Source organism: Ahaetulla prasina, chromosome 3 (genome assembly GCF_028640845.1).
Source record: "Ahaetulla prasina isolate Xishuangbanna chromosome 3, ASM2864084v1, whole genome shotgun sequence".
Classification (NCBI taxonomy): Eukaryota; Metazoa; Chordata; class Lepidosauria; order Squamata; family Colubridae; genus Ahaetulla; species Ahaetulla prasina.
This window is the reverse complement of record NC_080541.1, coordinates 51433921-51451855: the sequence shown is the minus strand read 5'-3', so window position 1 is coordinate 51451855 and position 17935 is coordinate 51433921. Positions and strand designations below refer to the sequence as shown.

At 36.6% G+C, this 17935-nt stretch overlaps 2 protein-coding genes across 2 annotated transcripts in view; one reads left to right on the top strand and one right to left on the bottom strand.

Moving 5' to 3' along the window:
- The window catches only part of PRKDC (protein kinase, DNA-activated, catalytic subunit), a 91118-nt gene extending 87864 nt beyond the window's left edge, over nucleotides 1-3254 (bottom strand). Inside the window, exon 1 of the mRNA XM_058177661.1 lies at nucleotides 2923-3254. Coding sequence (XP_058033644.1) covers nucleotides 2923-3088 — 166 coding nt within the window. The 5' untranslated portion in view covers nucleotides 3089-3254. The remainder of the gene's footprint in view (nucleotides 1-2922) is intronic.
- A 481-nt stretch (nucleotides 3255-3735) lies between these two features.
- MCM4 (minichromosome maintenance complex component 4) lies at nucleotides 3736-16368 on the top strand. The gene is made up of 17 exons (XM_058177662.1): nucleotides 3736-3886; nucleotides 3975-4081; nucleotides 5110-5265; nucleotides 6219-6379; nucleotides 6529-6630; nucleotides 6880-6975; nucleotides 7064-7159; nucleotides 8809-8947; nucleotides 9329-9549; nucleotides 9908-10028; nucleotides 10667-10926; nucleotides 11744-12109; nucleotides 12562-12689; nucleotides 13506-13713; nucleotides 14840-15068; nucleotides 15238-15371; nucleotides 15987-16368. Exons 2-17 carry the CDS (start codon nucleotides 3988-3990, stop codon nucleotides 16077-16079), a joined length of 2604 nt encoding a protein of 867 aa, XP_058033645.1. The 5' UTR covers nucleotides 3736-3886; nucleotides 3975-3987; the 3' UTR covers nucleotides 16080-16368.
- The last annotated feature ends 1567 nt before the right edge of the window (nucleotides 16369-17935 follow it).

Below are 17935 nucleotides of genomic sequence, written 5' to 3'. Positions count from 1 at the left end.
TCTCCCCTGCGGTTGGAAGGAGCACGAGTTATTCTGGAGAGAGGAGAACTTAAAATAAGAAGATTACCGGTTTTGTGGAGCTCTGGAGAGAAGAGGTGATGGAGAAATTTAGGAGGGAAGGTTTGAGGCCCCCCCTCCTTCTGGGGAACAGTGGTGGCGCCCAGCTTCCGCCTTCACTATGAGAATTTTGATGACATCACTTCCCTTCGGCTTCCTGGTTGACTAACTGTACTCTGGACTCGTTGCTCCTGTGAGTGCCCCCTGGTGGATCCGGAGGAAATTACAAGGATACTGTGCCTGCCTGAGGATTTTGTATTTTTTTTCCTTAATGGCAAAAGGTCAGAGACCAACTGCTGGAGAGATGGAGAGAATTTTGGAAAAGTTATCTAATATGGACAAGAAATTGATGAAATAAGAGCAGAAATTGTGACTATCCAAAAGGATTTAAAGGATACTCAACAAGTTTCAGCAGAAAACAAGCAGAAAGTGGAAGGTTTGAGGGTGAGATGCGGCAGTGCAGAAAGAGAGGAGACGACAGGCAATGCTGTGCTTGGACTACAGATGGATAAAATGTCTTATTTCCTTAGGTTTCAAAATTTGGAAGAAGTGGACCAAGAAGACTTGAGAGATGTTGTGACTAAATTGTTGGGAGAATTTCTTGGGAGAGGTGTTGATTTCATGAATTGGGATGTGGATCGAGTTTATAGAGTTAATTGCAATATGCACGCACGCATGCAGTTCCCAGAGAGGTTCATGTCAAATTTGTGAGAAGAGAGACGAGAGATGAAATTTTAGAAAACATAGGAGTGGGGCACTGATTTACAGGGGCAGGGAGATAGCCATTCTGAGGCAGATTCCCAGACAGGTACGTGAAAAAGAAAGAAATATTATTTTTGTCAAGCAATTGTACCAGAAGGGAGTGGGCTTCAGATGGCTGATGCCAGAGGGATTGATGATTTTCCGGGAGGGCATTACGAAAAAATCAGTACAATTGCGGAGGCTACGGCCTATGTGGAGGAACACAAAGCCCTCCTGGAATCAGATGACCCAGGAATTGAAGAAGGGAGGTTATAGATCATGGGCGGAGCGGCTGCCGCTGTTGCGGCCCTGGAGTTGGGTCAGGCTGAACCCAGAGTTCTGAGATCCAAAACTAGGAAGTGATAAAGATATTTGGGATTGTGTTGGTTTTCCTTATTCTCTTTAGTACGATATTCTGTTTATTCTTGACCCTTCTTTATTACGTATTTAAAATTTGTAAACTTAGCTACTTCGTGTTACCTGCTTGCCATATGGCTGTTGTATGTGTTAAAAAATTTGAGTAAAATTCTTATTTTAGATAAGAAAAATGAAAATTTACCATACCTGATATGTATTTGTATAAACCTTTTTTTTGACTAATAAAAACTTTTTGAATAAAAAAAAAAAAAAAAAAATATATTCTCCCTATGAATGTAACAAAGAATGGCACATTCAGGAAATAGATGTCATATTGGGAAGAAGGATCATGCTCTTGATTCTCCACCTCACAAATACGGGGGAAATCTAAATGCAGTGTAAAAACTTAAGGCAAGTTATTTGCAAATCTTGCTTGGGTTTATATACCACGCTAAACTAAATAGTGGGGAATCTACTATCACTGAAATGTATATAACTATACATTTGCTGGAATTGGGTATGTATGTCTAATTTAATGAAAAGAAGAATTAGCGGTGACATGATAGCAGTGTTCCGATATCTCATGGGTTGCCATAAAGGCTAGGGAGTCAACCTATTCTCCAAAGCACCTGAAGGCAGAAAGAAGTAACGGATGGAAACTAATCAAGGAGAGAAGCAACCTAAAACTAAGGAGAAATTTCCTGACAGAACAATTAATCAGTGAAAGAATTTGCCTCCGGAAGTTGTGAATGCTCCAACAGTGGACGTTTTTAAGACAAGATTGGACAACCTTTTGTCTGAAATGGTATAGGATTTCCTGCCTGAGCAGAGGGTTGGACTAGAAGACCTCCAAGGTCCCTTCCAACTCCATTATCTTATTCTATTAATTCTTCCCAGTTTTTCTATTAGTCATTGTGACTGGCCACTCATTTCATTCTCACAAAATTTCTCAGATTAGATGGAGAAACAGCAAGAGCTGAGAAGCACCTAGTCGAATCCATAGCTGGCTTAAGCTGGATCTTTCCAACATTCTCAGTGTTTCCCAATCACAGCAACTTTAAAGACTTCAACTTCCAGAATTCCCCAGATAGCATTCTAAGAAATTCTGGGAATTGAAGTTTAGGGGTCTTAACAGTTGCTGAGCCGAAAGAACACTTCTTTTTAACTCTTTGGCTATGCTACATCTCCCTGCTGTTGCTGCTTCAGAAACCAAATTGTTCCAGCAGCTTTCTCAAAACATACCCAAGATAGTTACTATACCGTAGTTTTTGGTATATCACTTTTTTGAGAATCTAGTAAAGAAGCTTAACGTAATTTAAATGAACCTCCATTTGTTAAAGAATACCCTTACAAAGTGTTGCAATATCTGCATGGGTAACAATAAGTCGATTTAAGTTCGCCTGCACAACCCATTCCTCGGAAGGTTGTAACCAAGCAATTGTTCCTTGTTTTAATGCACAGCGTTTGCGAATGCAGAATTATCCCTGCTTCCCAGGGTTGCGCGTGCACAGTCCTGGTCTGCAATTTTTTCAGGTCTGTTTTCACCTAATTAACGACCATTGAATCTGGAATAAACAATCTGCTGAATGGATAACCACCGTTGCAACATTCCGAAGCAAGGCTCGCTGAATAAGCAACGCATCGCTTGCACTGACACTCCAAAGCCCGAACTCCATTTGATCACCCCCGAAGTTTCCTTTTTTTTTTTTTTTTAGGGGTACCATAGCTGAGAACTCAGGTCACGGCTTGATCAATGGTTTTACACACCCAGGATATCGTCTCCACTGCTAATGACACACGACTCCGCTAAAGAGCGGATTAAGCCGCAGGCGTGGAGCGCGGCGCCGCCCGGGTCTGAGCTCCGAAGGGTGTCGTGCAGCTGCAAAAGGAAGCCCTGCAACCCACCGCCAGGCACCGCAAGAGAGGGCGCCATGCCGCCTGCCGCATCAGCAGCAGCCGCAGGAACCAGCTCGGGCTCACAGAGGGAAGTGGAGAGGAGCGGACGAAACCAAGTCCACCTCCGGACGGAGGAGGCGCAAAAGAGGAATAAACCAATTATATCAGGCGCTAGGAAACATGACGGGATTGGCTTTAGCAAGAGAAAGCTGCCTGCATATTATTACTAGATTAAACCATTGCAGCCTGGAAACGGAGGGGAAAATCTGGTCTAAGATTACGGCACAAGGAAGAATGACATTCTTATTCGGTTGGTCCTGTCGAGACATTGAATTAGCATACAACTTTAGACAACCCTCCTCCCTTGAAATTAATTGGATATTCCTTATCTGAATAGCAGGGAGACTCTTTGAGACAGGGCGGTACCAGTTGAACATAGGGGGAACTCAACATGGAAAAAAATTCCTTGGAAGCTTGAGCCGCCGTATGGTTCGGTCAGCAGCCCCTTCCACAAACGAATTTTCCGCGTTTCATCCACGCCGCTCAAAGACGCCCCTTCAAATATTTAAACGCGCGAGAGGCATGCGGGTATGAACTCCCCCCCCATTTTCGCGCAGACGTGGTTTCTCCCGCTTTGCAATTGGCGAGAAAACCCGCGAAAACGCGCGGTCATGTGATCCCGTTTGGCGCGGTTTTTTTCTTGTTCTTCCCCTACTCCACCGCTGAACCTGTTTGGGGAAAACGGACTAAAAAAGTTCCAGACGTTGCGAGGAGGATCAGGCTAGTCTGGTTCAAAGTACCCGCGGCGCGGTGGCCTTTGGGTGCAGTTAACGAAGTAGGTGGATGGGCCGCCGTTGATTATTGCAGCCTTTGTAGCGCGGTGCTCCGGGTTAAGCTGTGGTTTCCCTTCCTCTTTCGTGTAGGATTCGCCCAACTATGTCCTCCCCGACATCGACTCCGAGTCGCCGAGGCAAAAAACGCTCGAGAGGGGAAACCACCCCGACCGGCGGGAACACGAATGCTCCTACTCGTAAGTTGCTGATCCCCCGAGCCCTAAGGCTCTGCTCCGTCCTTCGTTTCTCCGAGTCAGAGTCATCGATGGGATGCGATCTCTTGAATAGTGCAACCCAGGCTAATGGACCAGTCCAAGCTCTGCTGTGCAAGGAGCCACCGCTGTATCATCCCGGCTTGTGCATTTACGAGCAAGGATCAGCCTTTGCGTTCTGTATTTGCGCGGGTGGCTTGTTCATTAAACGGGCTATTAACTGTTGAGTCCTATCATTGATCAGGGGTCTCCAACCTTGGCAACTTTAAGCCTGGCGGACTTCAACTCCCAGAATTCCCTAGCCAGCTTTGCTGGCTGGGGAATTCTGGGAGTTGAAGTCCGCCAGGCTTAAAGTTGCCAAGGTTGGAGACCCCTGCTCTTTGATTGTTGTTGCTCCTGTATTGTCCTATTATAGGAGCATTTTGGGGCACTCACACTGGTATAGTAACTAAACTGTTAAATAATGTTTAAACTGTTAAATAATGTTTAATCTAAACATTAATGTTAAATAATGTTTAATGATGAATCTTTAATTCATCTCAACCACACTGAGGAACACCAAGCAGAATGCAGCCGTACCACTTTGTTGTCATTTGACTATGCTGTTATATTAAGGTGCCCACATATGTCTGCCCGACATGTGGCAGAACATTTCTTGCCCGTATAGATTTTACCAGCCACATCGTGGACAGCCCCACAACCTGTTAGAACAGAGGTCTCCAAACCTTGGCAACTTTAAGACTTGTGGACTTCAGCTCCCAGAATTCCTCAGCCAGCTTTGTTGGCTGAGGGATTCTGGGAGTTGAAGTCCTCAAGTCTTAAAGTTGCCAAGGTTGGAGACCCCTGTGTTAGATGTCAAGGTCCTCTTTGAACACAAGGGACCAACATCATATATATTGAGGAAAGAAAATACTTTCACTTTCTCTGTGATGCTCTAGATTAGTGGTTTCTTGTATAGATTTTTCTTAAAACACTTTAGCTTGAAGTTTTATTTATCGTAGTTCTTGTTGCAGCTGCTTCTGAATCCGTACGCACCACTCAATCACAGCAAAGTCGCCTGGATGACTCTACAGATTTGCAGCCAATGCCAACTTCTCCACCAGTTGACATACAAAGCCCAAATGTTCAGGATGTTCTGTTTTCCAGTCCACCACAAATGCAAAATTCAGGTATCTTTATCATCAGATGTTAGTAATTGCATTAAACTGTTAGAATTTTTAAAATCATTTGTCAAGTACCGGTAGTTTTGAGATATGTAGTGAATAATTTTCTAACAAAATTTAACTCTTAAGTATTTCTAATTGATGCTCTTTAGTCATCAGTAAAAGCAGATGAAAAATATTAATACAAATACAGAATAAAAAGAAGATATACAGTCCTAAATTTGGGGCATCAACTTCTCATCATGAAATATTTAAGCATATGCATAACCCATAATATTTTGGATATACAGTGTCCAAAATAATATACCACTATATTTGTATATAATATTAGCCATACATAACCATTCAAAATTCTGAATGTCTAAATTTTAATTTTTGTCCATTCCTAGCTCTGCCTCAATTGCAGACAAACCTTATTGTCTTGGGAATGAACATTCTGAAATTTCCCAGTTCATTTTCTCTGGGAGCTCACCAGTTTTCCCATTCTGGAAGGAAAATAGAACAGCTTATCCCTGATCATTGGAAGATTTAGCATGCCCATTTCAGATAGCTTTGTTAAGTAGTGATGCAAGGATAAAATATTACAGGTCCAGAATATATTTTTATGATGTCTTCATGATTGTTGCTTATATTTCAGAGGTTCAATGCGCTGTCTTTTTAATTTAGAAAGACTTCACTTTTGGAGTCCATATCCAACCTTCTGGATTTTGTTGATTTTAACAGGCTGGATTGTTTGGAGGAGCAGGATATATGAGGTTTTTATCTTGCAAGTTTTAATTTTGTATTAATTGACATATGGTTATTGTTATCTATCAAGTGTATCTTGACATTGGAGAATCTACATCTACTAAAGTAGCCTAGTACGGTTAGATAAAGTTTTATATTGGCAGGAAATGAAATAAATCAAGCTTGTGTCTAAAAAAATACAACCTATGTTATAAAACTTTCCTCTCTAATAGTTCCCATGGATTTTGATATTAGTTCTCCCCTGACCTATGGAACACCTAGTTCTAGAGTGGAAGGAACACCAAGGAGTGGTGCACGAGGGACTCCAATTCGACAACGAGCTGATCTTGGCTCTGTCCGTAAAACCAGGCAGGTGGATCTACATTCTGATACGGTAGGTTTTTTTCATATATTTCAGGAGATAATATGTCAACTCTATGTATTAAAAAAGGGTTGAACTGAGTGGCATTCTCTTGGATAAATAAATATAAAATTGTATCCTTTTGATTTATACCGGTATTAATAAGTTCCTGTTTTACTTAGCCTGGACCAGGTGATGCGATAGAAAGTGAACCCTCTGATGGACAAAAGCTTGTGATTTGGGGAACAGATGTCAATGTAGCCTCATGTAAAGAAAAGTTCCAGGTAAGTAGTTACATTTTATAATTTTATCTGAACCAGTGGTAACAGACATGAAGTATGCCTGGAAAGCTTTGTGTTGAATGCTTCTGGGTATTTATATTTAATTATGGTTGCTTGTGGTTACATAACATAGATAGAACTTGTGAAGATTCATTTGGGTTGAGGACCATTGTCAGGTTGTTTTATCCTATTGTGATTTTGCTGGATAAGCCTAAGCACTGAATCCATATTTTCTTGTTTTAAAATATTCAGAGATTTCTTCAGCGTTTTATTGATCCAACAGCTAAGGAAGAAGAAAACATTGGTTTGGATCTTAATGAACCTTTATACATGCAACGTCTAGAAGAGGTATAATAGAAGAGGTGTACTTGTTATTTAAATTCGGCTTGTGTTAGAAGAATTACATGTTAATTGTCAATCTTTGTTCACCTTGCAGATAAACTTAATTGGGGAACCATTTCTAAATCTAAACTGTGACCATCTAAAATCATTTGATGAAAATCTTTACAGACAGCTGATGTGCTATCCCCAGGTAATAGTCATTTTTAATGAAGGAATAGTCTCAGCCAAAGGTAATTTTAGACAGTTTGGATTTATTGCTTTAAGTAATTTGGATGTTCATTAATATGAATGATAAAGATGTTGCAAAAATTATAAGTTCTTGTGATTAGAAATTAATTAGTTACTTATTTTAATGAGGAAGCATTTTTATCTGAAAATGTTATTGAATGGTTTGAGTCTTTACTTAATAATTATTAATTAAAAGATTTAGAGGCTGCCTAAGTCCAGAATGACTCTGGGCAACTGACATTATTTTAAAAAGAAAAAAAATCCTACATGTCCAGAAAAACCACACCCTGTTATATAGCCATTGCCATTCTACCTATCCCCCTTGTGTTTTAAAGCAAATATATCATTAATAAAGTGGATTCTGAATCTATCCAATATAAAATTGTATCCTTTTGATTTATTAATTAATCAATTAATTAATTAATCAATTAATCAATTAATAAGTATTAATAAGTTCCTGTTTTACTTAGCCTGGACCAGGTGATGCGATAGAAAGTGAACCCTCTGATGGACAAAAGCTTGTGATTTGGGGAACAGATGTCAATGTAGCCTCATGTAAAGAAAAGTTCCAGGTAAGTAGTTACATTTTATAATTTGATCTGAACTAGTGGTAACAGACATGAAGTATGCCTGGAAAGCTTTGTGTTGAATGCTTCTGGGTATTTATATTTAATTATGGTTGCTTGTGGTTACATAAAATAGATAGAACTTGTGAAGATTCATTTGGGTTGAGGACCATCGTCAGGTTGTTTTATCCTATTGTGATTTTGCTGGATAAGCCTAAGCACTGAATCCATATTTTCTTGTTTTAAAATATTCAGAGATTTCTTCAGCGTTTTATTGATCCAACAGCTAAGGAAGAAGAAAACATTGGTTTGGATCTTAATGAACCTTTATACATGCAACGACTAGAAGAGGTATAATAGAAGAGGTGTACTTGTTATTTAAATTCGGCTTGTGTTAGAAGAATTACATGTTAATTGTCAATCTTTGTTCACCTTGCAGATAAACTTAATTGGGGAACCATTTCTAAATCTAAACTGTGACCATCTAAAATCATTTGATGAAAATCTTTACAGACAGCTGATGTGCTATCCCCAGGTAATAGTCATTTTTAATGAAGGAATAGTCTCAGCCAAAGTTAATTTTAGACAGTTTGGATTTATTGCTTTAAGTAATTTGGATGTTCATTAATATGAATGATAAAGATGTTGCAAAGATTATAAGTTCTTGTGATTAGAAATTAATTAGTTGCTTATTTTAATGAGGAAGCATTTTTATCTGAAAATGTTATTGAATGGTTTGAGTCTTTACTTAATAATTATTAATTAAAAGATTTAGAGACTGCCTAAGTCCAGAATGACTCTGGGCAACTAACATTATTTTAAAAAGAAAAAAAATCCTACATGTCCAGAAAAACCACACCCTGTTATATAGCCATTGCCATTCTACCTATCCCCCTTGTGTTTTAAAGCAAATATATCATTAATAAAGTGGATTCTGAATCTATCCAATGTACAATTGGATTGTATGATTTGCTTTTAATGGGAAAGGTGTGCTAGTACTGAAGAATATCAATATGTATTTTTCACTTATATCTAACATGCATAGGAAGTAATCCCAACATTTGATATGGCTGCTAATGAAATTTTCTTTGAGCGTTACCCTGATTCCATTCTGGAACATCAGATTCAAGTTAGACCATACAATGCATTAAAGACAAGAAACATGAGAAGTTTGAACCCTGAAGGTAAGAAGTTTTGGTGTAAATTCGATATTTGTGTATTATAGAAATTGTTTATAAATGTCTTTAGAGGTCAACAGGTTTGTAATCAACTGAATTTTAGTACATTTTGTCACTATTATGTAATTTAATTTTAACAAATGTCTTTGCTTCAAAAGGGAAGAAACAAACTAATGTCATTTGGGAAATTACTTCCTGTATCAGCAAATTTATTGAAATAGAATAATTTATCTTATATATAAATGTATAATTCTACAATGAATATTTTGGATGTATCTTACTGTATCTGTAGCCATTTGAGATATGTTTAGAAATGCTAGATGCCATTTTACAGTAACGCAATTTTCATCCTGATTGATATGTTTTTTAAAAACATTTTAAAATCAGATATTGATCAGCTTATCACAATCAGTGGCATGGTGATCAGAACATCCCAGTTAATTCCAGAAATGCAAGAAGCTTTCTTCAAATGTCAGGTCTGTGGATTCACAACAAGAGTTGAGATTGATCGTGGCAGGATTGCTGAACCATCAGCATGTAAGAATTGTAACACCACACATAGCATGAATTTGATTCACAATCGCTCTCTCTTCTCGGATAAACAGATGGTATGTTGCTCTTATCATCAATCATAAAAATTGATTCTTAATTGTCAAAAATTACTATATGTTTCTGTTAGCTTTCAGCTCCATAGTGTCTATAGTATTCATTCCTTGGGCTGCATGCTGATTAAACAGTTAACTTTTATACCAAGCTATATTACACTTTCTTTAAAAATCCTACTTTTTTGACCTATCCAAAGCCAAATTAATTAAGAGTAGATAACTGCAAGCTCAATTGATCCTATCTACTGAGTTCCTATCTAGGAAAACACCTTTTTGCTCTTGATGGTTTTCTTGAAGAAGATTATATATTCTAGAATTATCTAATAGAAAGATATATTTTTGCACTGGGGTTTTTTATCAGATCAAACTACAGGAGTCTCCAGAAGATATGCCAGCTGGTCAGACACCATACACTATTATTCTTTTTGCTCACAATGATCTTGTGGATAAAGTTCAGCCTGGGGACAGAGTTAAAATTACTGGTAAGGAAAAAGAGATTGATAATCTTTTACTTTTTATAACCTGTGGATGGGTGACCACAATGCACTGGGAAGAGCAGGGGAATGGGCAGGCTGGTGGGCATGATATGCTATAAGCTTCTGGGAATGAAAAAGGGGCCACACCCACCAGGATCTGAACAAGAGAAACATTCCCTGGTTTTCTTTTGCTGAAACTGGTATCTCCAAAAATTCTGCAGAGCCTCTAAAACACAAATAATTTGTTCCAGTTATAAAATAATTTTTCTATCTTGGGTACATCGTAATATTTATTTCACAAATCTAGAAATTACAGAGTTTATTTTGGGTGTGTTATCTTTCTATTGCTCAAAAAAATAATTTTTCATGTTGATTGCTTATTGTAACATATTTCACTGAAGGAAAGACATGACCAACAAGGCGGATCTATTTGTTGTGTATTACTTAAAATAATATATAATACATATAATTGTATTGTGCAGGAGCATTACTAGTATCCAGTTGTGACTCCATAATCATATGTGTGTGTGTGTATATATAATCGTATATGTGTGTGTGTATTAAATCTAATATATATGGTAAAACACACACACACACATATATATATATATATGGTAAATTAATACTATTTTATATTTGATCAGGAATCTACAGAGCAGTTCCTGTTCGTGTCATACCAAGAATGAGCAGTGTAAGGTCTGTCTATAAGACTCACATTGATGTTATTCATTACTGCAAAACTGATTCAAAACGTCTCCATAGAATTGAAGAAGGAACAGAACACAAAATGTTTATGGAAGAACGTGAAAAAATGCTTCAAGCGCTTTCTCAAAAACCAGATATTTATGACAGACTTTCTTCCGCTCTTGCTCCAAGCATATATGAGCATGAAGACATTAAAAAGGCAAGGAAAACTTAAAACTATATTTTAGCAGCTGAACCAGCTGTTATGTTGATTAAATACATGAAATTATTTGCACACCTCTTGGTACATGCATTCTAACAGTCAAATTATGAAAAATAAGTAAAGTGGGTTTATGTTACATAAGACATGGGGGTTTAAAACTTCAAAATATTAGGTGCAAGCATTAGGATGTGAATTTCACTTCAGAAACTTAGGTAGCATTTTCTTAAAATGATACAGAACTTTTAGTTGTATCTGGTTTACTAAAGGAGAAAATTTCTCAGTTATATTGATGGCTCAGTATAAATGAACGGGATAATTCATTTTGGGGATATATAAAATATGGTCATTCATAATTTGAAACCAAACAGAATATAAAATACTTTACTTGGATAGCTAATGTTTATTTCAAAAGAAAGAATTGTCCTGTATTGTCAGGTTTTTAATACTACCTTAAATTGCCCCTTAAATTTGTAAAACATGCATCTTAAACTCAATTAAGATTTGTAGTTTGGAGATTTAGTCTGATTTTGGATGTGTTTTTAAAAGGCTAATAAATGAAATATGTCTCTAAGCAATGTACAGGGAGATTTTCTGAGAAGTAATGCCTCTTCTATGAAAAAGGTGCATATGATCAGACATGACCATGAGATTTTATCACTAAGGTGTTCTAAGAAAACATTCCATATATATTAATCAGACGCCTAATTATTTGAATTTGAAATTTAAAAATCACATGGTTCATTTTGTTAATAGTATGATTGACTCTCCTTTTTTAAAAAGGGGGGAAAGCCTTGACCTTGAGATTGTTTTGCAGGGCATTCTTCTTCAGCTATTTGGAGGTTCAAGAAAAGATTTCAGTCACACTGGTAGAGGTAATTTCCGGGCTGAGATAAACATTTTGCTTTGTGGAGATCCTGGCACCAGCAAGTCACAATTACTTCAGTATGTTTATAACCTGGTTCCAAGAGGACAGTATACATCTGGAAAAGGTTCTAGTGCTGTTGGTCTTACAGCATATGTAATGAAAGATCCTGAAACAAGACAATTAGTTCTACAGACTGGAGCTTTGGTCCTCAGTGACAATGGGATTTGCTGTATAGATGAGTTCGATAAAATGAATGAAAGTACAAGATCAGTGCTTCATGAAGTTATGGAGCAACAAACACTCTCTATTGCCAAGGTAAGTCCTTACAAAAATCAGCATTTTACAATTTTGGTAATTTATATTATTTTTTTCTATATCTGGCCTCCAGGTGTGAGTGCAGATACCTCTATACCCAAATAGAATCGAATAATTCATGCAGAATACAATAGAACAAATAAGCAGGCATGACCAAGTCCTACAGAAAAAAATTAAATAGTATAAAGGAGGTAAAGGCAAAATGCTCAAGTTTATGGGGATGAAAAGAGAAAGGGAGTGTCCTAAAAAAGGTCTATTGACCAAAGAAAGAGTAAATATTTGCATTTCCCACTGACATTTTTGTTTAGGGTCTTATTCAAAAAGAACAATTGAGAAATGGTTCACTTACAGAGTTTTTATAAGAGTAAAACATGTAAGAACTTTATTGCTGTACTTTCATGTAAATGAGCTCCAGAATTGTAAGAGACCCTCAAATGTTTTCTTCCTAACAGGCTGGAATTATTTGCCAACTAAATGCTCGTACTTCCATTTTGGCAGCCGCTAACCCAATAGAATCCCAGTGGAATCCAAAGAAAACTACAATTGAAAATATCCAGCTTCCCCACACATTATTATCCAGGTATGCTCTGAAATATATGTACTATCATTGCTAGTAGTTATTTTTGCATAACATTACTCTTTTTGCTCTTTGCAGATAGTTTTTCATTAACTCCCTACTAGGGCTGTACAGTGCTTTGGATTTAAAGCATTGAAGTGTAAGGAAGGAATAGTTTGGAACTCATTCAGAGTTACTGTATCTTCTGGGATTATATGATTGCTTACCCAAGAAGAGGAAGATACTAATGTTAAATATTCAGATTATGAGAAGCTGTTTCACTGACCCTTCTATATTACTTTCTTGGTATACTCCAAAAGGAGGCATTTTGTTCTGAAGCTTGCAATATTCAGATCTAAAGTGGGCAAGAATAATTTAAATCTGATATGGGTGCCCTTTCACTATTGCTCTTTAAAAGAAGCCATGGCTTTTCTTAGGGCTGTATTCGCAGAGGAAAGTTTAAATATTTAAGTAATAGAGATACATGTCTGGATCTAAGTTTTGTAATTTATGAGCATTCTAGTCCACTCTCAATCAAAGAAGCTCACTCTGATCAATCACTCCTGTCTCAACCCAACCTACCTTAACAGCAAGCTGGATGTGGGGAAAAATAGGAATGTATGTATGTCCTCTTGTGCTTCTTCTGTGTGAAAAGCAGGACAGAAATCAAATAAATGAATACACCATACATAGAGAACAAAATTCTAACTTAGATTTTACTGGATGACGTTCGCATTCCAGAATAAAATTGTTTTTGTAATTTGAAATTAATGCTATCATTTTTAAGAAGCAATCCTATTAATGATGAAAAAATCATCCATATTGTTTTATTCCAAATAGATTTGATCTCATTTTCCTTATGTTGGATCCTCGTGATGAAACATATGATAGACGTTTAGCTCATCATTTGGTTTCATTATACTACCAAACTGAAGAACAGGTTGAAGAGGAACACATGGATATGGCAGTACTTAGAGACTATATAGCTTATGCTCGCAATTACATCAATCCCAAATTGAGTGAAGAAGCAAGTCAAGCTCTCATTGAGGTACAAACAGGCCAAAACATTTTTTAACTTTCGTACAGCACTTTTAAATTGCTTATCTGACTTTGAACTCTTAACAGCCACTTAAAGGTCTAATGGAAAATATACAAGTGACTAGTTTAACAAGTATATAAAAAGGGTATTTTATTTGAAAAGCACGGCCTAAAATACATGAGAATTTGGGAACTGGGCTCTGGATTAAATCCATTTGGATGGAGTACCTTCGTGTAAATAGATGATCCCACAAGAAAAATTGTGGCAGACTCCAGAACATTGTGCTGCAGAGAGAAGGAGCACTACTTAACTGATCTTGAAAGATGTATAGATCCTTAGGAATGAATGTATTGAATAGGCAAAGAAACATGATTTAGAACCGATTAGAGCCATATGTCAGTATTAAATTTAAAATGGAATTTCATTCATTAATTTAAGGCTACTTAGTTTAATATGTGAACTTAGGTATTATCTGAAGAATTCTGCCCTAAACATCATATCATCAACTCATCTTGTTAATTGCACAAACGAATGCCCAAGGATTTCATTGCAGGGAAATGGATGGGTGGTCAGTTTCATCATTGATCTCATATTGAAAATGAATATCATCATCCCCCCACAATGGCTAAACAATTTAGCCATTGTTTAGATTGAATCCTAGGGGCCTAGGGGCTAGGACGTTGAGCTTGTCGATCGAAAGGTCGGCAGCTCAGCGGTTCAAATCCCTAGTGCTGCCGTGTAACAGGGTGAGCTCCCATTACTTGTCCCAGCTTCTGCCAACCTAGCAGTTTCGAAAGCACGTAAAAATGCAAGTAGAAAAAATAGGGACCACCTTTGGTGGGAAGGTAACAGTGTTCCGTGCGCCTTTGGCGTTGAGTCATGCCAGCCACATGACCACGGAGACGTCTTCAGACAGTGCTGGCTCTTCGGCTTTAAAACAGATGAGCACCGCCCCCTAGAGTCAGCAACGACTAGCACATATGTCGAGGGGAACCTTTACCTTTACCTTAAATTGAATAGTAGAACTGGTGTTTTTTATATTTGTATTCTCTTTCTCATTAATGTCTTGCCTAAAATGTTTAATCCATGTACATAATATATACAAACAATATTATAACCTTTTCTTCTCTACTAGGCATATGTGGACATGAGGAAAGTTGGGAGTGGAAAAGGGATGGTTTCAGCATATCCTCGGCAGTTAGAATCATTGATTCGTTTGGCTGAAGCTCATGCTAAAGTGCGCTTTTCTGCAAAGGTGGAAACAATAGATGTAGAAGAAGCAAAACGTCTTCACCGTGAGGCTTTAAAACAGTCTGCCACTGATCCCAGGACTGGAATTGTGGACATATCTATTCTTACAACAGGTCTTCATATAATAATACATGTTCTCTCCTCCCTTAAATGTGTATAAACATTTCCACATGATAAAACTAAAAATGCTTAATGCCATAATCTGACAGAGTTCTGTATGTAGTATTAGAATGTTGCATAGAATCCTCTTTCTATGATTTGTTTCTATTTTTGCTCTTAAAGGGATGAGTGCCACTGCCCGTAAGCGCAGAGAAGAATTGGCTCAAGCTTTGAAGAAACTTATTCAGTCCAAGGGTAAAACACCCGCTCTAAAATATCAACAACTCTTTGATGATCTTCGTGCACAATCTGAAACAGTAAGTTTGATACAGGCTTAAGACTTTGTATATTTTATCTATATCAGACAAAGCACTTCTATTTATTTTTCAATGTTTTGTCTTCACTTTTATTATTTATTTCATAGCTACTGAAAAACCATAACTACTAATCAAATAAAATATTATGTCTTATCTTGCTATAAGAATCTATTTGCATTTTTCATAGGCAGCCAGAAAATGCAAAAGACAATGTGCATGTTATGAAGAACAATAGTGATCTGGTTGTGGCTATTTTGTCTGGATAAATTGGAGAAAAATTTATTTTAGAATACCTTTTCTAGTCTGATTCTCTGTGTTGAATTACAATTCCAGTATGGAATGTGATTTATAGGATAATAACAGACTGGAGAAGGCTAAATTGTCAAGACTGATCATGTTTTCATAAAGTTTTATCAGTAATATTTCAAGAAGTATTCAAATAATGGTCTTAAATATCCAAATCTATTATATAATTTCTAGATTGTATGTACATTTGAATTATAGTTGAAGAATCTTGAGATCAGTGAGGGAAAAGTGATGGGAGATAAAGAAATGCTTGCTGATATGCTGGTTAATTGAAAGTCATATTTGTTCATTTCATTTTTTTTGTTCAAGGCTATCACTAAAGAAATGTTTGAAGAAGCACTTCATGCATTGGCTGATGATGATTTCTTGACTGTAACTGGGAAGACTGTGAGACTACTTTAATTCAAATCATTTTGCAGTAATTTAAAAATACTGTTTAACAGAGGCTGTCAACAACACCATAGAACATTAATATCTAAAGTTCAATTTTTAAAAAACTTGTAAATACTTAAAGCATAGTGGATTTTATCTTCATGAATATATTTCTTTAGGATTTTAAACTGAATAAATGCTATACATTTAAACAACAGGGATAGTAGAGAATTAGAATTCAAAGATTGTTGAAATAATGTTACATTCATTATTACATAAATTTTTAAAATATTGTTACAATAAAAAAATCAATCTGTATCACAAACTTCAAGTAGTTGTGTCTCTTTGGCTGAAATACAGTAGTTGATTTTTTATTCTTAATAATTTCATGTTTAGAAAGCAAACAATTCAGGTAGAAGACTGGGCCAGTGAGGCTTGCCATATTTTTTTAAAAAAGCTTTATGTGTATTGTGGACAAAACTTATAACTTAATTTTTCAACTGAATATTTATAAGTTTATTTTTGCATAAATAGTTTTGGTAGCCCTCATAAATTGTTATTGTTCTGAACTATTGGAATACTACATCAACATATGAAAGATAACTTAATATTTTGAGGAGCAAATTAGTGTTTTGTCTTTTGATTCCTCCAAAAACTTTGTTCTGCGTTGCAGAATAGGAAATGATTTTAATCTTTTCAGTATAGCAAATACTCTTTTATTAATAGGCCAAATTTAATTCAACTTCTAAGTAAGCTTATATAATATTTTTTATAAATGCTTATTATAACAGAAGTATTCTGGTTATAACAGAAGTATAGGACACATCGAATATGATAGCACTGAAAGTCATGTGATGTAGTTATGTGATTGGACTGACACTTAATGCTACCCTTAGCCATGGAAAAGATACACTGACGAATATATCTTTTATGCACACTGAAAGCGTATGCACCAAGACAAATTCCTTGTGTGTCCAATCACACTTGGCCAATAAAGAATTCTATTTTATTCTACTGAGTGACTTCAGGCCAGTCACACACATGCTCAACCAAACCCAGTTTCAAGGGTTGCTTTTGTGGAAAATAGAAAGGAATGCAGTGTTTTGCCCCAGTCTGAACAAAATGCAAACAAAAAGCAATAGAAAATATGAGGTGAGTTTTGGAGTTTGCTTGACATTTTGGGGCTGTCTAAAGGTGCTGTTCTTAGCTGAGAAGATGACAAAGATCTCTGTGTAAGACACTTAATGATTTGACTTTGACAATATGTTATGCAAAGAGCGGTACCTGTCCTCAATCAGAAGTGATAAAATGTATTCCTGTCAAATATAAGTATCCACAATATAGCTTGTAACTTTCTTAAACACTATACAACTCATTATGTGTTGGGTCATCTTTAACTACCCATTTCAGACAAGTGATTCTGGGTGGAAGCTACAACTCCAGTACGTTGTAAACTGAAAATCAAGTGGTTAGAAATTAAGATTCCAGTATTTAAATATAAATCATACAAGTATTTAAAACTGTTGCGAGGAAAACGCTCCCTGATTAGGATTCTTCCCACTGGGACACAACAATCAGTGCTTTGAAGAAATAATTGAATAACGAAGCAGAGCTGCCAGAAAAAAGCTTTTAATGACAAGGAACCAAGATGAGTGACATTCAGCACGCCTTTTTGGCTAGCTAGAAAGGTTGATTTTATACGCCCTTTCTGAGTTTTGTTCTAAAACTGGTTTTTGGTGACATTTAATTCTGTGCTTGGTGAAGTTTAATCCTGTGTTTATTGATGGGATAATTTTCCCTATTTGGAAGGAAGGTGGTTAATCTCAGTTCCCGAAAAGAAGCAGAGTTGAGAAATCTATCTAATTCCTGTGTCTATTCTAGTAATT